Genomic DNA, 25,239 nt, shown 5'->3' on the forward strand with positions numbered 1-25,239 from the left:
TGCTTGAGTCCTGAACTTGAATCCTCAATTTCCCAAAGCGTAACAGCTCATCAACTTACTTGTTTTAGGGAATTTCAGCTTAACTTAGTGCTTTTCAGTGTGGCGGCCAAATACGTACAAAAGTAGAACCAAAAATTGTAAAGAATCTCAGCGGAATAAAGGTATGCCTTGGGCTGATGGTACCTCCAGGGTAAAACATTTCAGTCTCTATCACCTGTCCTACTGCAGAAACTTCAAGAGGCAAGATGTCCTCAAGCAGCTTCACACACTCAAGGATGTCTTTCTTCGAGTCTTCGGGGTGTATTCAGAGTGGGTTTCTAATTTTTCCATCAACACTGAAAACTTCCTTCAAAAATAAGGGGTGAATATTTTCCACAAGTCCTGGGGGATGCCATATTATGGGAAACAACCACTACATTTCACAAGACTTGTAAAAAAAATGGCAAAACGCTGCTAAAATATGGACTGTTGTCTTCCTCTTCCTCTGTGGTATGAAAACAAAGCTACTTGCCTTCTCTTTCAAGGCCCCTTGAAAGTCCTTCCCTTCTTTTTATCTTTAGTTTAGTATTCAAAGCTTGACCATTGCCTCTGGCCCACTACTCTGATCTTAATTTTTGTATTGTCACCATACCCATAAAGTTTGGGTTTGTGGAAAGATCTTGGTGCCTTAGCTGTGAGATATCTTAGCTAGCAGGTCTCAAAACAAGACCAAAACACATTGCTCTCCCTGTCCTCTTCAAAAACAGTTTTCAAAGGACAAACAACAAATGGGTGTATGGATAGTCTAACACATGAGAGACATCAGAGAAAATAAGAAAAAGACAAAAGCAACGAGGATTTCTTTGGCTCTTCTCTCCAAAAACTGTAGACTACACCAGCAATACTTGGTCAAACACTCCAGAAGGTAGTTGGTCAGCAAGATGAAAAGGACATACTGTAAACCCAGCCTAATGGGAAATCTCAGCTGACCACAGGCCATATTGGGTCCATAACACACACACACACACACACACACACACACACAGAGCACACATGGAGCATGAATATGTTCCATGTGAGGTATGAATTCAGGAACGGTCTGCCAGGTCCATATACACATATAATCTAAATGTTGAGAGAATTTAATAAAGTGGTACGTATGTTATTTAGATTGAAAAAAAAAAAAAAAAGCATTGTGGCTTTTACACCTCTGCTTTTTAACAAATGCTCTAATGCACTACAGGAAGAGACAGAAACACTTCCTTTGCAGGTTTCTCTTTCACAGGCAATGAGGAGAAAAGCAATTATAATAATAATTGCAAACAGGGCTTCTGTTTACAAAGTGTTTTAAGTTTTTATCAAAGACAAATTTGCACATAAGAAACATGCAACTGAACCAGGGAGCATTTTATCTAAAGCACTCATTAACTTGGATAACCAGGGTTGAGGGTTGGTTTGGTTTTTTTTTGTTGTTGTTGCTGTTGTTGCTTTGTTTTTATTTTTAGTCATCCAGGCATCTCCCACGTCGCTATACAGGCACCAGTGTTTTACCAGATCAACTCCTGGATGACAAGGTCTGCCAAGAAGCTATAAGGACAATAAAATATGTCGTACTACTACTACTAACCTTCGTCTTTGGAGTATTGCATTTGAGCTTCTGAGGCCTCCAAACAGTGAAATCTAACCAGCCGCCACCCAAGCTGACATTTCATTTGCCTCACTTAGCTATTCTTATTAGATGCATTTCCTGGAAGCTGCTGGTAAGTGACAAATTTTATTTTTTTTTTTTAAATTTAATTTTAAAACAATTACAATTACTCTAATCTGAAAGCATGCAATCTAGCATGTCAGAATCAGTTCATTTCTACAGTCATACGGGGAAAGGTTTTAGTTTACTGGCAGCAATGAATCAGTCTTTTTATTTATGTGTGTGTTTGAAAACGCAATACTCTTGTAACTAATATTTTATACGTTTCCCTCATTATCTTTATGAAATATCTGCTGTCCAAAACAGAGCTAATATAACTCCAGCTCACTGGGAGACGTGCTGTTCTGTGTAGTTCAGCCACCAGAAAGACCAGGAGTGAGTTATAACTCTCAGGGTTTGTTGGTGTTTTTTTTTTTTTTTTTTTTTTCCCCCCTTTTTATTAATTCCTTCCTAAAGTGTCCCCTGTTCAGAGGACTTGCTGAAATATCTTAAGTCACATCTTAAGTCCCCTAGCAGCTGTTGGGTCGGCAGAAGCCCAGCTGTCTAAACTTTATTGGCAGTAAATGTCATTCTTGCACACAAACTGCATGCCTGGAAAACCCAAAGGCACATCTTGGGCTATCACATCCCATCACGTCCCCCGACGAGATGTGAAAACCGGAATGGAAAACGTCAACAAACTCCGGCCGCGGCGAGGAGCGGGGCATGCCCGCTGACAAGCGTGCCGCAATGACAGAAATGGACTTGGAGTTGCAATTAGTGGCACTGTCATTTTCGGGCGCTCCTGCCAATTAATTAAGCCTGTCAAATGGAAAAACAGCGGCATTCACATGATAATTTATATAGGGAGAGACTAGCCCAGCAAAGCTGCCGCTGCAGCCAACAAAATTCCCTCCGAGCGCTTAAAAAAAAAAAAAAGAAAAATAAAAATATAAAGAAAGGTGGGGGGGGGGGGAAGAAAGAAAGTTAAACTGTCCTTGTTATAATTGTTAACTCTGATCGCTCAAGTAGAAGACGGGCTGATTAAAACTCCAAACGAGCCCCTAGCTCGCTTAAATCTCAGAGTCCGGAATGATAGAATCAGAGGAGTTTATTCATACCATTAAGCCCCAGAGAACTTAATTGAAAGAAGAGCATAGCCTGGACCTTGACAAGCGGGAGGTCACAGTAATTGCTGCCGGACATATTTAACATTAAGATAATCAGGCCATTAATTACCCTTTGGATCATTAAATCAGCCAGTTGCAAAATGAAATTTCTGCCTCTATTACTCACTTGAGAGACCACAGGGGTGGCTTTTAATTTATCAGTGAGCTTGAGATACAAAGGACCAGGCTTGGGGAGGAAGGAAAGGGGGAGAAAGGGGGGGGTTTGCTTCAGCAGAGGCAGGAATATCAATCCGCCATGCTTGGTGATCGTGGCAAATTAACTAGGTAAGATAACCTCAGCTTCTAAAGGCAGAAGCTGGGGGTATGTAAATAGATGAGGGCAGACAGGGAGATCAGAGCCTGCACACCACTTAGCAGGATAATAAAGGAAATCATCCTTGATTATCAGTGCTAATTTGGACACTGCCGGTAGCTTGTTATGCGTGTTCTGAGTAGCATTTAATTAATTCAATTGCTTGTTAATGAGGGAAGTGACATGTGGGGAGCAGATGCCACCCAACTGCAGATGGGTTCTGGTCAGCCCTTCACAATAAAATCTTTTTTTTTTTTTTTTTTTTTTTATTTTTTTATTTATTTTTAAAAACACCCTTCCCCCACCCCTGAAACGGGAAAGGTGTCAAGCGTGGAGGAGTATTCAAAAGGCACAAAACACTGACCTCATCAGGCCAAGAACCGCTAAGAAACCAGACCTGACAATCGCGGATAGAGAGGTACTGATGTTCCCCCAGGCCCCATTTGTAACGCTGCGGCCTTATGCCAGGAATCGGAGACCAACAAGACTATAACAGCAATCTGATGGCCAAAAGGAACAAGAAACGAGAGGGATGAAGTGAAGCATCCTTACAAGATTCAGGATACGATACCGGGATCTTAACTACTCAGTTTCCCCGGGCTTGCCCTTTATCTGTGCTGTCTATAATGAAGGAATAATCGTTTTTACAAAAAAAAAGGAGGTAGAGTTCGATTTTTTCACAGAAGGCATGGTTTAATATTTTTCATAGAAGTCGCTCACCAGTGGTCCCCCAGAAACCAGCTCACACTCAGCACAGTGGATGCGAGCCTCGAAACAGCAAGCCAGGCTTCAGCTTGGGGTTGTAAAAGTCTGCTAAATATAGTCGAGCTGCGTAATGTTTTTCTAACACCATTAAATTCAGTTCATTAGTGAGCGAGGGATCAAACTGGATCTTATGTCGTAAGGTGAAAGTCAATTCCCAACACTGTCGGCTCCCAACTCGACTTCTCAGACAGCGTTAAGAACCTCTCTATTTTCTTATAACCTTTGGTAACCAGAATGAACAGGGTGACTGCTATGCAAACAGACTACCCGAGCAGAATTGCAGCAGATGCTCCAACCTCCAAGCTCCACTTAAAGAGCTGCTGCTTGGGGCTGCCACAACAGAGCTTAAAACTATGCCTGAACTTCTATTAAACACTCATCCCTCACTTTAAAACCCCATTTTAATGGAGATGGAGGTTCTTTCTATTTAGGAATACTCTCAGAAAGACACCAGAATGGTGGAGCCCTTCAACTTTAAGGTTTGCACACAGCTAATGCACGTATTCAGCATTGCTTGAGCAGGAGAACAAAAAGCATGAGTGGGATGGTGCCTGGAAATCACGCTGCTCTCCCTCCTCTTGACCAGCAGCTTTCAGCTGGTGGAGGTGGCCTCGTTGCTGGCACATCCCAGTACTCCCAGCAAGACAGAGATGGAGACCTCGGGAGCTCAGAGAAAGAGTGTGAGGGCCAGGGAGCAGATAATCACCTCCTGGAGCGGGCAGAGGGATGGTGGCAGCTTGTCTCATTTGGAAAAGGCCAACAACATCTCTGGAAGCCGATGGTGGCAAGCAAGGCTGCAAACCAGAAGCCACGTGGGGAAGACTAGTACACGGAGACAGCAAAACATGTGAGGTGTGTCCAGAAGAAAGCTAAGTATCTGGTAGGAGATCTATGCACCAGTGCAAAAGGCCCGGGCAAAACAGGGCTCATACTTCCCGAGCTGGTTTCACCACATCTCCGACATTCCTCCACGGAGCAGTTCTGCCCCTGCCCCACCGGGCTACTCCTGCGTCGCACCGCTCCGCATCAATGTTTTAAGAGTGTGCTTAAATAGTATCAATAGCAATTAGAGGAGAAAATCCTGATCTCATGCCCAGACCCAGTTAATTGTCGCAACATTGATTTACTCTAATTTGACTTCTTACTCCAAATTAAACCCGCATTACTGAAGCAGGGGGACCGCAGGCAAACCCTCCCTGCTCACCTCCTCCCCTCCAAGACAATAAATTTAATATTGAATACACTTGGAAAAAAAAACGGCAGTTGTTGCAGGATCCATAGTGAAAGATCTTCTTCCTTCCCCCCTCCCCTCTTTTTTTTTTCTTCCTGCGAGTAATTAAAAGATGCTTTTCTTGACTAATGATCCCCCTGTTTAGAAATGGGAAGTCGATACTCCTTCACCAGCAGTCAGCTTCAATTTGTCACAGGGCTCCCGAAGTTTGAGCGGCGGTTCTCAGGGCTGCTGGTAATTGCTGGAACCAATTACCAGCCTTCCAAAGCTGACCTAATCAGGGACCCACGGACACCACTGCTCAGAGGCCAGCTGGTCCCTTTTCTCTTTCACATTCACATATCCGCCTGTGCTTGAGTTTTGTGCCGCTTCGCCAACTTTTCGTGCTCACCAGGAGCTCGTGTTTATCCCTCTTCCCTCCCTGTAATCACGCCAACACCCTCAGTCTGAACGTTGCCTCATGCCACTGCTGCTTCCTCGGGGACCCCAGTTTCATGCGAGAGGCTATCCAAGCTGTTGCTTTTGATCCAAAGGCACCAAATGACCTGGAGATCTGCTAATTTTATAAGCTGCCTCTCAGACTTGATGAGAGCTAGCACGTGTTAACGTTAGAGGACGTACCTGAGCAATATATCCTTAATGAAAGTAACAGGACTAATGCCTTTTGCTACAAAATTCTCAGACTTTGAGTTCACACCACCAATCTGAGATCCTTTCTGACCTTCAAAATACACTTCCAGGTTTATCTTTCCCCACGACTTCCTCAGAGAAAGAGTTTTAAGTGAATTTGAGTGGACTAGGAAAGGACAGCAGTGTAGTATATTTCATGTGGTTTAAGTTTGATAATGTTTATCTTATTTTTGAGTGTACAAAATTGAAGATGCGAGCTGTAGTCACAGCCTGGCACAGCTCTGTTTTCAGAAATATTAGTGACATTTTCCTGAGTAAGATTCCTTAATCATGCCGTGACCTAGAGTAGCTGTTTGGCAATTACTCCTGCAAAACATCCATCTACCTGGGTCCCTCCACTCTTCCCTCTACTCAACAGAAACGCAGGGGATGTCACTGCAATGATTCAGCAATGAGTGTCAACTTCTTCCAAGCTGAAGGAACTGCTTTTGAAACCATGTCACGACTTCCAGGTTCCTTTTAGTCCAGCACGTGAACGCTCCTCCAGCCTCCCAGCCCAACAGATTCAGTACCTGAGGAGCAGTCAACACCCCTTCTTTTGCCCCTAGAAAGCCTGTGGGTTTCCACTGATGGCTTCGTCTCCAACAGAAAGACGCAACATGAAATGGTGCAACCCATGCATGTCTGATCCCCTCTACAAGTGTCCATTAACTGAGGGTCCATCATTGTCCTGACAACTTTTGGTGCTCTGGGGGGTGGCACAGTAGAGACAGAAGAGTTAAGAGACATGTCTATCATAAAGAAAACCATGAGAAGACTGTATTTATCTAAGGTCTTTACTGACTCTTTGTGCTAAGCTTTTGAACCAGTTGGGGGAATGGTTAAGAGATCTGTTCTTGTGTTTCCAACACTTTGTTTGCAGGAACAGCCTAAAGATCTGAGCAAACATGGAAAGCCATGAAGGGTGGACTAATGAGTATATCAAGTGGAACTGAAAATGAGAACACTACACAGGACAGATGTAGTAAAGTGGGGCTGCAGAAGGGAACGTCCATATGAACCAGCTCAGGAGAAACTTGGAGGAAAACATGGCAGCACTTCCCTCTCCCATCCGATGGGGCTTTGATGAGAACTCCTTAAAGCAGGAGCATGTTGAGCGTGCGAGCCTCTTCACAGTGGCTCTCAGACTCTGGCTGATCCCAGAGCTCACCAGCATGGGCTGGAACAGCCCCTCAGCAACAGCTCTCAGCTCTCTTCCCCTCCAGAAGGAGTTCTGCTGAATGCTTCTTTCTTCCTTGATCTCCAAGTATCCCTGGACTCCCTCCATCCTTCCCCCAGAACTCCAAATCTCAGCTCCCTGCCATATTTCTACTTGCTTACTTTCTTGCCTCTTCCCTGATTCCCTCAACTTCAGTTGCCTTTTCCCTCTTCGGTCCCTCAACGACAAAAAAAGGGGGTTTGTTTAAGCCCATTTCAGGTTCATTGTAGCTGCTTCTGATAGGATTCCTCACGTACAACTGCAAACAGCAGCGAGAAAATGGAATGCACAACCTATAGCTAAAGAACTTGAACTTATTTTCTTGCCACATCTTGGACAGAAGGCTTATGATGCTAGTAAAGACCAAAGTAAAGTACAAAAGGAGGAACTCACTTTGAAAAAGAAGACCTTTCAGATACTTATGCAAAAAATATCAATTCAGTACCAGATGCAAGCAGCAGAAAAAATGGGAGCAGCAAAGCAAGATTACAATTGCTTTGTGGGAAAATTTTCACATAATCTTAATTCTATTTTTTCTAGCAGCTCTTCCATCATAAGTGTGCACTTGGACACACAGTTGGCAATACATATTTATAAAATGAATCTTTTTGTCCAAAAATGTTACAGTGAAGGAGAGAAAGTGCAATTATGTTACTGACAAACATGAGCAGCTGAATATAAACATGAAGATGTACAGAAGCAAAGAAGAATTAAAGTAAGTGCAGAACATGAGATACAAAGAGAACAACGTTGATTTTCTGTAAGTAAAACTCAATTCCAAACATAAAAAACTGAATTATTTAATTCAGATGGATGGCACTCTGTTCATCACAGTGACATATATTTTAGATTTTTCATGATAATATCTTTATTATATTAATACTAAAATAATGTTTTTTTTTAAAAATAAAAATCCAATTGAATGTAAACCTTTTCTTTTTAAGTATTTAGAATTGATGTATCTCTCCAGCTCACCTCAGCAGTAAGGAGCAGCATATATTTGTTAGGTGCAACAATATAAAATCTCTGGATTAAAGTAATACTAATGACCGAAAGGCAGCAATAAGTTGATTTCAATCTACCTGATGAAATCATTTTACTAGCTGTCTAGTAATATACATGTATACAGCAGACATACAGTTTATGTATGAACAAAACCTTGGTGTAGGTCTCCCTGAACATTTTTATATGCATAGTCATTCATCTAAGTAGCCTGATTAATGTACTGGCTTCATTCTCGAAGATGAACCAAAGGTGGCACCACAAATTCATTTTTCAGTGCTAACGAAATAATGCAATAAGAAACAGTTGACTTTACTACAGACAATAGTACAAACCTACTCCTACACTGTAGGAGGTATATGCTCCCAGGTTATAATTTCACTTGATCTGCTACTGGAAAAAGCAGGATCCAGAGACATACGTCAACAAAATCAGAATATAATTCCCTGATTTCTCTCATATGCAGGGGCAAATGCTGAGAGCCAAACCTCCACGGTGCTGTTTGCTACCAGGGGACTGACCAGGGCTCGGATGCAGGCTGACCCCCTGGAGCTCCCCCTAAGACAATTACAACTCGCTTCTGAAGACAACTTCAAAGGTTGGCCCAGCTGTGCAAGGTAGCCCAGAAGGTCCTTCTCCTGCCTGAACACACACCCCCCCCCCCCCCCCCCCCCGAAACACAGTCAGCCAGAGGTCACTCTGCTTCCCCCAAGGAAACACCTTAGTTGTAACTAGCAGCACTTACATCTCAAATCTACTAAAATCAGGAAGGTATTTTCAAAACATCTTTCCCTGACACTGATCAGGATAAATTAAGCATAAAAATCCTTTAGCTTTTGGTAGGACAACACGTTGCAGAAAGAAGATTTTCGCTGTGTTGAGCTATGAGAGGTAGGCAAAATAATCTTCTCATAGGAAAAACACCCCCCCACTAACTTATGGTTTCACATATATCACATAAAAAATATAAGCAAGTCCACAGCAAGCAGGACTTTCAACATCCATCATGAGAACCCAAAGACCCAACAGCCAGGTACAAATTCCCAGGTGAGCCTGAACTATTGAAGGCAGATTATTAATCCCAAACTGATAGTCCAAGAGCCAGGAACCTTGTGGCCGAAGGAAACAAAGAAATGCATTACAGTATAATTCAGATTGAGGAACAACCAGAAGGGAGGTTTCCATCTCCCGCCATTTTGCTGGTCAGTCATCTGAACAAAAAAATTGTAGAGCTGCTGAGGAAACCATCACAAGAGTGAAAAAGTGACGGGGTCACTCAACTTTTGACACCCCCCATTTGACATGTGTTCTTCCTGGGCATGCAGTGAAGATATATATATAATATACGTAATGATTTTTACAAGGCGTACTCCAAGGGAGGATTTTAAAAGTCCACGTTGTAAAACTCTGTAACGTCCCACCACCTCTGCCTGCAATGCCAGAAGGAGGATTTATGGGCTCACAGCTTACAGCCTCAGCCACGGGCGGTATCACACACTACCCGCCCGCCGTGTGCCACGGTGAGATGGAGTGGGAAAGCCTACCTCGTGGAGTCTGACGAAGGTTTCATATGGCCTTGGCTGCTCTCCTCCCAGACGCTGTTTGCTAGCTCGTTCCCGATAGAAGACATCACCTTGATGAGCTCTAGAGGCCAGTCATCCAGGTCGAGAGAGCGGACCCGGGAGAGGTGCGTGCCAAGGTTTCGGTGTATACCTGAGCATTCGATACACATGAGGGCTCCCAGATTCAAGCTGGCCCAGTCGGGGTCTACAGGAAAAGGGACACAAGCAATTAGTGCAATGAAACACCTAACAAGCCTTTCTGGTTAATGTCTGTGGATAAAGATTTTGGCTCGGGAGCAATAAAAACCCATGCAGGTGTCCTGTCCAAAAGCACGGTTGGAAGGTCTTCTGGTAGAGTCAGTTTTGCCCTGTGGAGATGCTAACTCTTCTGAGAAACCCTCAAGGAGCAGAAAAAATTGTGGAGGGGGGTCTTAAAAGATGTATCATTCTACCTCTGGTCAAAAGAAAGATTGGAATTAGAGAAAAAAGAAGAAACAAAGAAAATACAAATGCGCTGACAGACAGCTGATGATGAAGTAGAGGAGAAAGTCCCTCCTTGGGAATCTAGAGCCACTCGTAGCCAATTACAAGGGGAAAAGGAGGAAAAAAAAAAAAAAAAAGCGTGACTAGATACAATGTCTCTGTTGCTAACTATATCAACTCCCTTAATAACCATCTATATCATCACCTACATATGGCTTTTACATCTAACACACTATGGGGTATGTTTTCATCTCTAAGATCAGGGAGATAAGTACTAAGATGAAAATGTGATACTTTGAACAGTCCCAGTTTTAGTGTACGAGCCAGAAGGATTCCACTGACACACACACACACACACACACACACACACACACAAAATAACCCCGCAAATGATGAGGCTGTGACAAACCTGACAAAAGCCGGGAAATTCAAAGTCATTTCCCAAGATGGTTCACTTTTTTGTCACTGTCCTGTGTTATTTAAATCTAGATTTGTATGAATCTCCTCTCCAACAAACATTCATTTTAACCAATGCAGTGAAAGACGAATGGGAGGAATTTTTTGTGGCTTTTTTTTAATCTCCCCTGCTGTCAGATCTTTTCTTCTTGCCTTACCCTGGGCCTCCCAAAGAACTAGCATGCTATCTTGAATGCTAAACAGGAAAATGGTGATTAATTGAGAGGGCAGGCAATTTTTATTCAAATCTAAATAAAATCTAGAGCTGATAGAAAATTAACTTCCAGTGTCCCCTTCCATTCAGGATAATTTCATCCAACAACTCATTTCAACTTTGTGTAAGCCAAAAATGAAAGGTTATTTTTTGTCAGCCAAAATATATGGAAACAAAACACTTCCTAGTTCTATGCTATGTCACCTATGGACAAAAAATATGAAAGGAAAGCAGACAATTTTAATTGCAAAGTCCTGCATTTCACTGAAGGCACCAATTGGTATTTTTCAGTCAGTCCTTAGCAATCTAAAAATATCCTTGACAAGAAAAATCCCCCCATCTTACTTCACTTGAGCAGAAAAACATATATTTTGTTTTAGAAGTCTCTGTGCATACCAAGTCTTGTATTAGGAATACACAGCATTTCAGATCTCCAGAAAATAAGGTGAGACAGAACTCCTGCCATGCTTTCCAAGTCCTTGGTAGGATAACCATCACATACTCCTTTCCAGCATACTTCTTCAGGTCATCTCCACCAATTTCGGTGTCTTGCCAGTGGGGGAACCAGTAGTATATTTGAAACTCACTAAAAAACCCGAAATACTAATTTGTCAGTAAAAGCTTAAATACAGCAGATAATAATTTAAGATTTGCAAACTGTGACTTGGAATGAAACCTCTGTCCCTGACCTGCAAAGGCCAGGGTTATCTTCACAAAAATAAAAAGCGCAATGAGCTCAAAGAGGCACAAACTCTGAAGCAAGAGAAAAAAATACTGATTTATATTTTTCCAATTATTCTAACAGCGTTGATGTTAAGGTCCTGACCTCCCTCCCAAACACCTCTGTGTACTTGAAGCCCATCCAGCGTAGCTTTTACTGAATACATTTTAAAAATATTCACCTGTGTCCAACTGACAGTGCTGGTATGATTGAAGTAGCCCACCTAAGCAATAACCAAGAAGTTACCTGAAATTTTGTCAAGATAGTATTTTAAATTTCAACAATCTGACAACCCACAGCTGAGTATGAAGGTGGCAAACTAGGAAAGGCAAGTGTTGAACTCATTACAGACATCCAGTGAAAAAACAGACCTGCTGATCTTGGTTACAACTGGATAATGTAGAGCAAGACAGGGCTCTAATGAGGAGCTTGGTCAAGTGGCAGCGTTGGATGGATTCTGGGAAAAAAATGATGTGATATCACTTACGACAACCCTTTCAGTGTGTGCACATGAAAAACTGTTCTCAAAAGGATGTATGCTCGATGACAGAAGTCAATACCCACCGATAATTAAGGCAAGTTATTGAAAACTACATGCTCAGAGTTGTCCCTATTTGCAAATCATTGCTCCTATCTGCATCTTCCTCTTCTCATATGTAGTTGAGCACTTTCAAAATCCCATGCTTGAAAACTGTTATCACTGATCTGTACTGAAAAGAACCACATGTGTTTAATAAGCCATAACTATTCAAGCTTTTTTTTCTTTGCTTTTTTTTTTTTTTTTCAAGAAGATGATAAAAAATCAGCTCCCCTAGCTGATGCTAAGAGTAATTCTGAATTGGAGGATGCTCAGAATACTCACAAGCACTTAAAATGCTTCTCTCCAGTATGCACACATCCAGATTTGATGGTAAAAGATAGAAAAAGCCCATTCAATGCAGCCAGAGGTGTTATAAAGCTGTTTTCCCCTCTTTGTTTTACTTAAAATTTGTCAAACAAAATAAGGGATTTCTAACATCACTGAATATATCCAGATTACAATTTTCAGCTGTCCATATTCTTAAAGGTGTTTAGTGCTCTCCTCTAGAAACCTCCTCCCCACTTTGACTTGCAACTCAATCAGATTGATCATTTGAAGGTGGAAACTCTTGGAACAGCTCTTTCAGAAGAATAACCCCTCCCCACAGTCTCCTTCACCCCTCTGGACCAGAGGTGGTTGATGAAAGGCTTTGCCATGCTAAATTCTCATGAGTTCATGTGTAAGATAGCTCAGGGGTGAGCAGAGGGAATCTCTAAAGGGAGGGGCAGAAGAGCCAGGGAAATAAAAAGCAGGGCTGAAGGCATCTTGCAGAGTCACAGCAGAAGAAAGAGAAAAGTTTGCATTTTTTCTGTTCCTTGAGAGTTTTTTTTTTTCTATTCTGCATATCAAACTGAATTTTGTGTTGGGTATACCATACCCCTTGGCTTGCCAGGGCCACCCAAATTATTATTTCAGTATTTAGCTCTCAAATACAAAATACATCATAGTGAGTTATTAGACTCCTGGGCTGGAAAACTCTCACCCTTTAAGCTCTCCTTGTTTTCTTCTACAACAGAAAAGACCTGATATTCCACACTCTCCAGATAAGAGAGTGACTCCTCTCACCTGCTCTTTAAGCAGCAAGACTGGATGAGCTAAAATCCTTCGGGGTTTGCCTAAGCAATTTGATCACCTTCAGTGCCTTCTCCAGACAGAAGTCGACACTGGGACTCTCATGCTCTGGGAAAAGGCAACATCAGTTTCCTTCCAAAACATGAGATGAGATCTTCCTGGGCAAAAGCTCCAACACCTAAAGAGCACTCTGCCTCATCTATTGCTCTGGGAGGGGAACTGTTAGAAAAAGGACTTTGAAATACTTTAGTTTGAGACTGCCAAAGGGCCAGAAGGCTGGTGGCACACAGATGCTGCTGGTACTACTGCTGCTGATTAACATACAACAAGGCAGAAATTCCCTGGTGAAACAAAGTGCTGTGATGAAGTGCTAAAAAGGCAAAGAGCTCTAGAAAGGAGGAAGAATGAGACTTCTGAAGTGGAAGATTGATGGCTCTTGAATAGAGCTGAGGGACGGCAACATCTCCTATTTCTTTGCTCCCAAACATCTGGCTTTGTGAAGATGCAAACTACCTAAGCATTACACAAGAGTGCTGGTGTTTGTGATGCTAAATGCTCCCGGGGTAAGGACTTGCCCAGGCGAGGCAGAAAGGGAGAGAAGGAAATAAAGCAAAGCCTGGCAGAAAAAGCAGCAGGCTGAGGTTCACCTCATGTTCGTGTCTACATTTTAAGATACACCGCTTTGGAAATGCCTCCATTTTTTCAAAAGGAACAACGGTGACCTTAAAATTAGGAAAGCCAAACGGCAAGAAGCATCTAAGAGGGTATTAAGCATCTCCCAAGAATACAAACAATTACGAGGTTCCAGCTGAGATGCCAAAATTACCCTACCCCCCCCCCCCCCCCCCCCCCCCAAGCTACACAACAGAGCGCTGAGTGTTGCCAAAAAGGGCAGTCCCACCCTGCCCTCTCCCAGCAACATGTTCTTGGCACATCCCTCCTGTTGGCATCATGCATGCATGGCCAGCTTGACCCATGAAACAATCTGGATGAAAACCAACCTGGCTGAAATGAAAGAGGGGAAAAAAAAAAAAAAAAAAAAGAGAAGAATCAAAAAATAGCGCTGCTTTCTTGCAAAATCGTTTTTCTGATTAAACACCTAGCTTGGCTCCGTAAATACTGGGGTATGTGCATGACTGGGGAGAGAAACACACAGACCTTGGGGATAGTGTGGACTCTGGGTAAAGCTGAAATGGACCGTGGATACATCAGAAGGAAGCGTGTGGGTGTGGGAAGTTGTCTGCAGTGAAAGCATCGTGCATCCCCCCTCTGCCTGGGTGACCAGTAAGCAGGGTCTAGGAAGATGCCACCCACAGCTGTACGGACTGGAGCAGAAATCTGTAGTACTCCCATCGTGGTCTGCTCACAGACATTAGTGAGTACTTCAAATGAGCTAAATATACATCTAGGTCACTTGAAGACCCTGTCCTCCTCGTATACACAGCACAGCATCTTATATGCCTTTTACTCGAACTATAGAAAAGCTTTGGTGTAAATCTGAATGAACATCAGGTCAATATGAAAGAACACTAATAAATAAGAGTCACTTTGGTCTGTCTGTGTTTAAAATACCAGCCAAACCAACATATTCTCTTGTTTACCGCATGCTGGATTACTAGCCAGTGGAACGTAAAGACCTGACTTTATCAATGTTGCTATTATTTCTCTCTGCCTGTGAAAAGCCCCTGTGAAATTTCTCTTTGGGATCTCCCTCCAGCAGGTCAACAAGCTGTTTAGCCACCATCCCAGTCCTGGTGCTCAAAGCCCGGCCCAGCCAGGCTCACAGCCCTGCGTGCTGGACCCCCGGGGATTTGTTCTTCACCCATCTCCCGCGGACAGCACACAAATATCTGACAGTTTACTGAGAAGCAACTAAAACCAGTCCGTATGTGATGCAAATTTCGATGGTATGGAAAAATCTGTTCTATTTTAAATGGCTGTTAACGTTCTAACCACCTTCCCTTCAAGCCTTCTAGGGATGAGGCATGGGATAATAGGTTGGTTTGGTGGATGGCCAAATCAGCTAACTTGCTAACTATACAGAGAGAAAATTAGTTGTGCAAAAGCACTTGCATTTCCATATGAAAGTTCATTTTAAAGTTATCTGGGATGTCAGAATGGCTTAGCCAGTAGTCAAAATCCTAAACAGCAAGCCTTAAAAAAAAATTATGCCCAAAGAAAAATAAATGAATGTTTTCCCATGTAAAATCACCAAAGTTCTGACCTTCAGATATCAAAGAAATAAAAATGCACACATTCTCAATCCTTCTGCTTCTACAACTAATTGCTTTAGAGCAAGAGTACTTCCTTTTTGTGGCTTTGTTGCAAACCCCTGGAACTAAAGAGCACCAGAATAATGACCTCAGCCAGGGTTAGTGAGGTGAACTGCAGCTCAAAGTATTCTTGAGAACACTTTTCTGAACACTAAGTATATGTTTTAAAAAATAAAAAAAAGGGAAAGAAACACAAAGGGGAGGAAAAAAAAAATCCCAAATCAGTTTTCTAGTATCCAGATAATGAGCAATGACTTTGGTTTCTTCTGACAAGTAACTCTAAAAAAACCAAACCGAAAAAACACCAATCAAACTTTACCTCTTTGAAAATATTACCATGGCACATGTGCCCTCTCCACGCAAAGTGGGAAGAAATGGAAGTAACTGATGTCAAATAGCAAACTACTTTTTCCTTTTCTTCAAAGGAAAGTAAAGAAATGCTGACATTTAAAGTGGCATGTGAAACAACAAGGGGAAAAAAATAGGACGCATCTGACACAGCATATATTAAGTGTAAATTAACATAAAATAAGTCTGAATAAGCAAACTCCATAATGAAGAAGAAATGGGCAAACAACATATGGAACGTAACACCAAAAAAGACAAAGCCCATGATGGGCGTTCGCTTAAGTCTTGGTCCAGGAGAAGAAATCAATTTTCTGGAGTCACGTGGGCGTACTTACTCTGTGCTTCGCAGTCCACGCAGTGGGAATTGCCTCGGATGTTCCTTATGGACTGAAGGGCCATGGCCTCGTTCTGACTCGTCAGGCGGGACTGCGCAGATTTAAAGACAGGCATGAGCAACAAACAAGAACCCAACCAAATCAGATGACTCAACTGTCAGCTGAACAAAAGGCAAAACCAAAGCTTAGACCAAGGTTGAATGAACATGATCAGGGAACCTCAAGTCCTTGGTTTGCCTCTCAAAAAACGGTGACCCTTTGGCATCTCCAAGTACTGCAAGTTCACGCCTGCCAAGCAGGGACTCCTCTCTCCTTCCACGCTTGACAGCTTGGGATTTCTCCCAGAGCTCTCTCCACCCTGTGCAGGAGCTCCCGGTGTGCCAGGGTCTCCAGCCTGGATTCTAACAAATGGGGAGAACGCACAGAGCAAAACTGAGCTTGAAAATGAACCCTGCTATTCACAGGAACAGTAGTCACACAGTATGTTTGCTTCTTGAGATAAACGAGGTAAGCATATTATTTTATAAAATCAATTTCTTTTATCGATGTGTATGCTTTTGCTAATGAAGACTAAGGGACGGTTTGCAAAAGCAGCTGAAACCTTTTTATCATCAAAAGGTCAGATTTAATCAGATGGCTCCCATTTAAATTCTCTCCATGATGACCTGCCAATGACCTCCACTTGGACCTGGAGAGACTGCCACGATGTACAAGTAGTTTAGCTCTATCCAACTAAACTGTCTTGTGTGCTCTCTGAGAGCTGATTTAAGCAGGATGAGGACCAGGTCTTAAGTACGGCCATGTGGAGATATGTCCTCCTGATCTATCAACAAGACACCTACTAAACCTGTCCAACTAACTGCACTTTGCTATTCCAACTAGTTCTTCTGACATGTTTTGAAACCTCAGTAATACTTTACAGGAAAAAAAACCCTCCCTGAGCCACTTACCAGCCACTCTTTATCCTCTCTTGTATTAGTATTTTTATATAGATGTTAGTGTATAAATTTCCTCTTTTGTGCTTCCTTAACATCCATATTAGAATGTGTAAATCCATGAAAGGCAAGAAAACACGTAAGCAGTGATTTTTCTCTATCTCAGAAATACATATTGGAAATAAATAAATCTTTTAAACAAAATGGGAAGTAAATTATATTATGATGATGATAATAACTGGTGTCTGATCTACTCTGGTAGATCAAGGCAATGAAAGCAGGCATTCATTTCAAAATACAAGTCTCCTCCTTGCAATATAAAACCATTAAAGACAACTGTTAGGTGGATAATGTTAAGGGATCTACAGGTCTGAACAATTATTGCCCATTTCTCTCCCTTGACTACCACCCAACACATTGCTCTCTAGCTGTGATGAGTTTGTAGACACAGAGACTCGAGAAGAAGTTTTCCTGCCCTTCCAAAAATGAGCAATGGCTGAGAAAGTCTCAGATTTTCAACATTTATTTTGAGAGGAAAGGGCAAGAGATTACTTCTGTCATCATATGAAAACACTACAAGGTAGAAGGCCTGTTCCTCTTAGGCTGTGTTCTTCTTCCTCCAAAAAACTTTGATGAACTGTTCCTGGATTTGCTTTGTGTTATATTAGTTAAGGCAGAAAACCATAAAAAATCAATTCAGTGTAATTAAAGAAGAATTGCACATATGCTTTGATTTCTGTGACTTGTATTACTTCATCATGGCAGAATCCTGTGGCTGAGCATTACTGCACATTTATGGTCAGGCCAACCTGAACGTTCAGTTAAATTTTGTCATGCAGGAGCTTAGTAGATATAACTAGAGATTCAACTAGTAAATACGCTGGTTTTGGGGTCTGCCTCCACTCTTCTATGAAATGGGCTTTTCCTAAAGATCCCTCTGCAGACCTCTAACCTGAAATAAAACCTGAATCTGCAGCAGTGACTACACTATGCTACTTCTCTGTGGGGATGGTCTGTGACCAAGCCCTAAATTTCAGTCAAAATTATAAGAGTAATACCGAATACAAAAAAATGATAACCCAGGAGATCCATTAATTCAATTGCTGTAAAAAATAAACTGTAAAACAGGCTACGGCACCAGCTGTCTTGAAATATCTGAGATATGCCTGCAGGTCTAATGCCACTCTGTTGTGTGCGTAATACATGCACATCTCTAGGAATACAGGTTTAAAATTCAGAGCTCTTGATTTTGCTTTCATCTTCATGATCATCCACCCATTACTTATTTTCAGTATTACTCTGGGTACCATACCTTGTTCTTGCTGCTCTCACATGACTGTAAACTGGCCAAGATCTGACTCTCTATGGCTTGTACCCACGCATCTCTTTCTTCATATGTGGTAGCTTCAAAGTGCCAAGTCTGGCCGGTGAGAGAGACAATGATAAACTCAAAGTTTTCTTCTTGTTCTGAAAAAAACATGCAATAGGAAGAAAAGATTAAGTTTAAGGATATTGATAGCTAGGCCCAAACAATCTTGGTTGATGAGCATTTCTGCAGTGTAACAAGCACATGCAGGTCTGGACGTCTGAGGTTTGAGGCTGGATATATCCAATTACCCTACAGTTGCACAATGCATCAGAAAACGACTTGCAGATCCACTGCTTTTTCTCTCCAAATGTTATCTAGATAGAGCAGTGTTTTGGGTAAATATTCAGGTCCTGGGTGTGTTTGTGGATTTGGTATCAGTCTACCTGCTTCTCAAACACAAAGTGGCTAACAAGCATTATTTTGATTTAAACCTGAGGTGCTAAGAGCTACATAATGTAAAAATCAAAGTGCATCACAAAATAACTTAAAAGATGAATGGACTATAAAGAGCTGACTATACAGAAAATCTGACAATTTACCCTCTTCCATCAAGCAGTTTTTTACATGCACAGATATATTAAAAGCAGGTGTGTACATTTTCTTGTCTATAGCATAAATACACTGGGTTATAATACAGGATTAAAATCAGTTCAACCTATTCAACATTCACATTCAACACGGGAGATGAGAAAATGATCTGAGAAGCTAGCAGAAAGGGTCAGTGAAATATCCTTAGGGCTACTAGAGTATAAGGACAAGTATTCAGGCCAGAGGACCGCAGTATATGAAAATACCAGCAGAACTGAACTAAATGGACACGCACTCTAACTACACATGGGACACCAAAGTCAAATTAAAGAAATCAAGGAAGCTGAAACAGAGCAAGTGGAATTGGGAAGGGCAAGCACAAAGCATGAAAGGAAAAGAATAATAGAGCACAAAGTTCTGGTGAACATCAGCCATAATGGGCTTTAGAAAGAGCATTTACAACCGCTTGTCTGCTAATGACTTATTATATATTCAGAGCCATGAAACTCCTGCATTACCTTGTCGTCATAAGCATACAAAGGTAAGTGACAAATCTAGCACTAGCTTTAAGGACAGTCCTGCTGCTCACTGGCAGTCATTTTCTCAGCCTGTGGGACAACTGGTTTTCTTTGATAAACTCCACGCTAGCAAGGCCAGTGCTTACACTGCTTCAATGATGCCTCAAAAAATAGCAGAAGCTTACTTTGCACCTTGAGGTGAGAATAAACACAGAGCTGAAGGTTATTTCCAGGTGCACATGGACACCTGAAAGCAGCATTTTACTAAAGAAATAGCGTGTGGGATAAGTGGGAAAAGAAAAATAAGAGACAGTGTATCTGTACAGCTACAACTGCTTTTCCATTTTAGCGTCACTGTCTTAGAAACAAACGGGTAGAACCGTTATCCAAAACGCTACAAAGAAATTATGGAGAAAGCCACATTTATCAAACAGAGCTTTCAAGAGTTTATCAGGAAGATGTAAGAGGAATTACTCAACAGTAAAGGAAATTACATTCAGTCCTGTGCGCTGTCTCCTGCAGGACAACATGGATATGGTCTTCTATTTAGGTTGAAGTGGTATGGCATATGGGGAGCCATAGCTCTGCATATGCCTGTAGCTCTCCCCACTGACCTGATGGGAGAGGTACAGGCACATGCATATATTGATGAAAACAGGGAATGACGGTGAAGGAAGAGAATACGAACAACTGAATCCCACCTGAAGCAGCCCCCTGCAGTCTTTTTTAGGAAATTTATCATTTTACGTCCTTTCAAGCGATAAAAAAATTGTACTAAAGGATTTCCAAATGCTGGTCATTAAACGTTCAGAAAAGCCTCTATATAAATTACGCAGTGCGGGTGGTACTGAAACGTGTATCGTTAGTGCAGGGATCCTGCAATATGCAGTGACACAAAAGCCCTTTTCAGCCTCACTTCATTTTCTGCATCTCATGCCCTTCTCCCTCAGACGTTCTCTTCTCCACTCGCAGCTCTGTTCCAGGACACATCATATTTTCCCTACACCTTTTTCCCCTGACCGTATGCCATACTATTCCTACGTAACCCAAAGGTTTGGTATAAGCTGAAGGAGCTGCCTACTAGAGAAAACAGTCATCTTGCCACCTCAAGTTAAGAATTCCCCATACCTCCTTTTTAAGCAGGGAAGATACTGTTAGAAACCCTGAAGGGATGCAAAGACACAGATGAGGACAACAAGAGAGGAGATTTCTCCAGCGCACTGGCAGGGCTGATTCTCAATGCATAATGAAGAATATACGGTATATAACTAATGCTCAAGAGATACATATGGTGTATGTTTAGAGAGTCGCTCTGCACTACTGTAGCAGTTCATCCCAGCACTTACATACTAGGTGACTTGCCAGCATTACAATTCTAGACGTGAAAATGAGTATACACAATCAAGCTGCAGCATCACTGGATCCTCCTATCTCCCATTTCCCAATAACCCTGATCACATACGTGAAGCTGGTTTACCCAGGAAGGGCGTATGAGAAATGAACTCTGCCATTCAGCCAGCGTCCTGTATAAAAACGAGGTTGAAATACCATCCTCGCAGCAGCATCCCTGCAAGCTTTGTTTTCCAGAAATGCTACACAAAGTTATTCCCCTGCTTACGGGAGACCTAGGGCAGAGGACACAAACCTGGCTATTCCTGCGAGCGCAGTGCAATTCAGGAAACCCCTCCAGCCATTTCCCGTGGCTGCTCTTTTACACTCCAAGTCTCCTTTCCCTAAAGGAGAGGCTCCCTTGTTTCATCCTCTGACCTTTTCTGCTGTGACCAGCTGACACCATTGACAAAAGCTGCAAAGACCTTCCAGACCTTACACAGCCTTTGTGGTGCGGGATCGTAAAGTCCATGTAACACCCTGGTAGGTTTGTCCCAGTACAGCCCCATGGTGGGTTACGAGGGCTGCAGCGTGTTTTAAGGCCGAGCTGGAAGGACATTTTCAGTTCAGCAGTAAGTTAGCTGAAAACTTGGTCATCGCTGATGACACATTAAGAACATACAAGTTTTCACTCTCCGATATCCACGGAAGCTTCAGGTTTGCTCCCTGAAAAGCTCAGATGAAAAGCAACTGTGCTGGTTGAAAATGTGTTCAATAATACCTTCCCTGCTTAAACACACCAAGTTTTTTTTTTGTAAGCGCAGTTGTGAAACAAAGCAGCAGTGCCTGCTCCACATCACCCACAGGGCAATGCCTACAAAAACTGAGTAGCAAACATGTATATCCTTAACCACCACATACACGAACAGGAAAATCTGGGTGGCGGAATGAAATTGTTCAGTTTTACTCTTCAGTAACATTATAGGTTGTGCTATTTAAATCCCTGTGAGCCCAATCACAAAATTTTATTAAACAGTTTTCCATGTTTAACAGTTATTCATGGAAAGGTCCACTATAATAGTATTTTAGCACCATCAACCTGTCGAAATCAACCTGCCCAATTACTCCAAACTACATTAATAACACCGGATATTACACTAATTGTGTCCAGTTTCTATGCAGACGAGGTCCCGCGGGGCTAATTTTGCATCCTCAGGGGCAAGCAACTCAGCCATCAACCTGATTTCACTAGGAATCCCTCCTCATTACACAAGTCCAGGCTGTCAAACTTTTTTTTTTAAAAAAAGGTTAATGGGCCAATCAGTCATCAATTATTTCCTGGAAGGCCAGCAGACAAAGGGTTAAAGTGTAGGGAACCAGCTGCAACTGATTTCCATTTGGAAGTTATTATCAACAGGAGATGTCTAAAATGCTGTTGTTGTTGTTTGTTTTTCCTTTTTTTTTTTTTTTTTTTTAAGTGGGAAGGGGCAGCTAGGATGGGAAATGAGCTGAAACTGTAAGATTATGATGACATGGAACCTTAAGCATAAGAGATTATTTTTTTTTTTTTTTAGTGGAAGTGGGCACACCATCAGTGAATTTTAGGAAAACAACCATACCATCCTAACCACCACACCACTTCCAAGAAGCTACCACGGTACCACTGTTTATGCTGCACGTACTGTTTCGCCATTATCTTTTAATAGTAAAGTTACTGCATTTAACCCAAGTTAACATTTAATTTGCTCTTCCAAAATACAGACACTGGTACAGCCCACCCACTTACAGAAAACATGATACACAATTTCTTAGAAGCAAAGGCTTGTGCAAGGGAAAACAAACATTTAGGCATTGTCTCACTGCATTCCTGTACCAATGCCTGTGTTTATTGAATGTAACAGAGATCAGATTTAGAAAACTACACTGAAAATAACTACAGGATACAATTAGTCTATAACTTGTTCCAGAGAATTCAATTAGGTCTACTAAAATGTAGGGAAAACACATGTCCAGAAGCAGTTACGCCTCTTGGTATCCTGTAAGAGCAGTTCTGTATCAGTTTGCTCACAATTTCCACTTCCAACAGAGTTTATTTTCAATATTAAGAACTGCATCAATAGCCACTTACACCTTACACCACTGCTGGGTAACCACAAGCACAGATTGAAGTCGACAGAAGACAAGGGCCCCTTTCTGCCAGATACTCTACAGTCAGAGATTATACCCTGCCCAAAAGTTCATTTTTAAACAAAAAACCAGTTCTATCTTTCCATGGGTATAAAACAAAGGCTTGTCAGGCTTAAGGTATTTCTCATAGGCATATATGAATATTTTGTCGGAATCAGAAATAAAGCTGGATCTCCTGGCTTCTAAGCCAACCAGCCTCTTTCCCTAGGTGCTGGATCGTGCGTTTGCATCTTTGCCCAACGTAGCTGTCATCAGAAGATGCTGGTGCTGCCGCTAATTAACAGTAACTCACTGTGCACGTCTGGTGGATGATGCCACTCACGTAGGAAACACTTTCCAGAAAGAAGAAGTCAAGTGCAGAACCAAAAGATTCTCAATGGTGTATTTCAAACACCCGTGAAGCATCTTCAAGAGTTGAGGTTACAGCCTGAAACCTAGTTGAAGCCTGCCTCAAGTAACACTGAGACCTATTTAAACTCCCTTTTTATCACACCCTTCTCCCTCTCTCAAAAATTGCTTCTGCTCAAGCACCCTTCTTTAATAACCCTTCATCTTTTCAAAAGGATGAGAATGAAAAACTGCTGAGGTGCCCTAGCAATCACAATAGATGTTTACAGTATACTATTTGTTTACAACAAAAGCACATGTTATTTACGTACTACATAATTTTAACTATCATTACCTTTTGCCACTTGGTGTAAATTATCCCTGTAACTTGAAAGATAAGTATGTTTATTAGCAGCCTCAATTAAGGAAATATTTGTGCCATGTCCCACTGGGCATGACTATGCTAATACTTCTCTCCCCTTTCCAAACCCAGTGTCTAAATCTAATTAGTTTTGAAAATCAACCCTATCAGGACAATATAGCTCTGCTATCGGTTGCCCACAGCTCTTGATAAAGGTTGTGTTCCACTGGAAGAATTTTTCAGTGGTACTGTTTTATATCGCTACCCCTGAGTGACAAACTGGTGATGGAAGGCTGGTTTCTAGCCCAAGGGACTAAGACCCCGCTGCCATATGTACATGTTGTTTTATTTGGATGCTGAGACAACACGGTTTAAAGAAATCCATACAGTAATTTCAAAATTCAGTTCATACAGTACGTGAGCCTACACTTGCATTAGGTGTTTCCTAACACATTTCAAGCCTGTGGTTTACTTTTTAAATTATATGTGTTTCCAAGCTGAAGAGCTTGCTTAACCGAGAGGTGTTGCAAAGCAGAGTCTGTTGGGCAGAGCTTATCTCTGAACAGCCTCCCCCCTCCACCCGCCAGTTAGCAAAAGTGAACTTTCTGCACAGGCACAGCACCACGGCAGCGACGGCATCACTACCTTTTAAACAACAGGTAGTTTGGGAGTTAATGGATGTGCGGAAGAAAAGTTTTCCGTGAGAGCCTGGCAACTCCAATGCAGCCATGTCTAACATGTCACATATATAACCGTGGAGAGTGGAAAAATCAGGATTTCATACTCTTATGCATGTTAAACCATAGCACGCAGAGCACAGCCACTTAATTTTGTAAAGATACTCCTTTCTGCTGTGCTGCAAACTCTGTTGAGATAGGAAAAATAATTTTGTATTTTAATAATACTGCTATAATAGCAGGTACAAGCGACTCCAGCCTGTCTTAAAACCAGAGCGGGGTCTGTTTTAAGTGCGACACACTGATACTACATACTTTCCACTTAGAGAATCAAAGGATTGCTTAAAGCCTGGCTGCCTGCAATAAGAAGCAGGTGGGACTTTTTTCATTTGTCGGTGGCTCCTCCCTACAGAAAATCTGAAAACTAAGAGTTTTAGGCAAACTCTAAAATTAAGTAAAGTAAGATTTCTTGCCATCGTACAAAACTGATGAAGGAACACCAATGGAGGATGTAGCTGTGCAATGCCTCGCTTCTCTCTGACCTCAGAAGTCAGAGTCCTTCAGCTGTGACCTTACACCCAGCCACCGCTGTGAAAACCCTGTCCCCTTCCTCTGTGTCCAGGACAGACCCGTCAGTAATGCAATATTTTTGCTATCAAATAGCCAAGAGCCACATCCAGAGAGGACTCTCAGCTTTGCACGGCGCACAGCAAAAGGTGACCCTGTGTGGGCACGAGGGACCCCCAGGCTGAGGACCATCCATACACCCGCTCCTGCCAAGCATCTGCAAAACAGCTGCAGCACCTGAGCTGTAGTTTTCTCCAGCTTAGTCAGAGATTTTGCTGCCTGGAAGCATACAGCATACCTACAAAATAATCGGACTGGCGTTAAAAATTATGGGAGAGGCTGCTTTCTAGATCAAGCTTTCAAA

The 25,239-nt window shown here is 42.1% G+C and overlaps 1 protein-coding gene across 13 annotated transcripts in view; it reads right to left on the reverse strand.

The window, feature by feature from the left end:
* Positions 1 to 25,239, reverse strand: part of AGAP1 (ArfGAP with GTPase domain, ankyrin repeat and PH domain 1) — a 390,393-nt gene that overhangs the window by 34,789 nt on the left and 330,365 nt on the right. For all 13 annotated transcript variants that reach the window (XM_042784244.1, XM_042784242.1, XM_042784241.1 and 10 more), the window contains 3 exons: positions 18,325 to 18,479; positions 16,078 to 16,168; positions 9,579 to 9,801 (listed from right to left, as the gene is read on the reverse strand). In XM_042784244.1, coding sequence (XP_042640178.1) covers positions 9,579 to 9,801; positions 16,078 to 16,168; positions 18,325 to 18,479 — 469 coding nt within the window. The remainder of the gene's footprint in view (positions 1 to 9,578; positions 9,802 to 16,077; positions 16,169 to 18,324; positions 18,480 to 25,239) is intronic.

Source organism: Tyto alba, unplaced genomic scaffold, assembly GCF_018691265.1.
Source record: "Tyto alba isolate M040663 unplaced genomic scaffold, T.alba_DEE_v4.0 Super-Scaffold_7, whole genome shotgun sequence".
In the NCBI taxonomy this organism is placed as follows: Eukaryota; Metazoa; Chordata; class Aves; order Strigiformes; family Tytonidae; genus Tyto; species Tyto alba.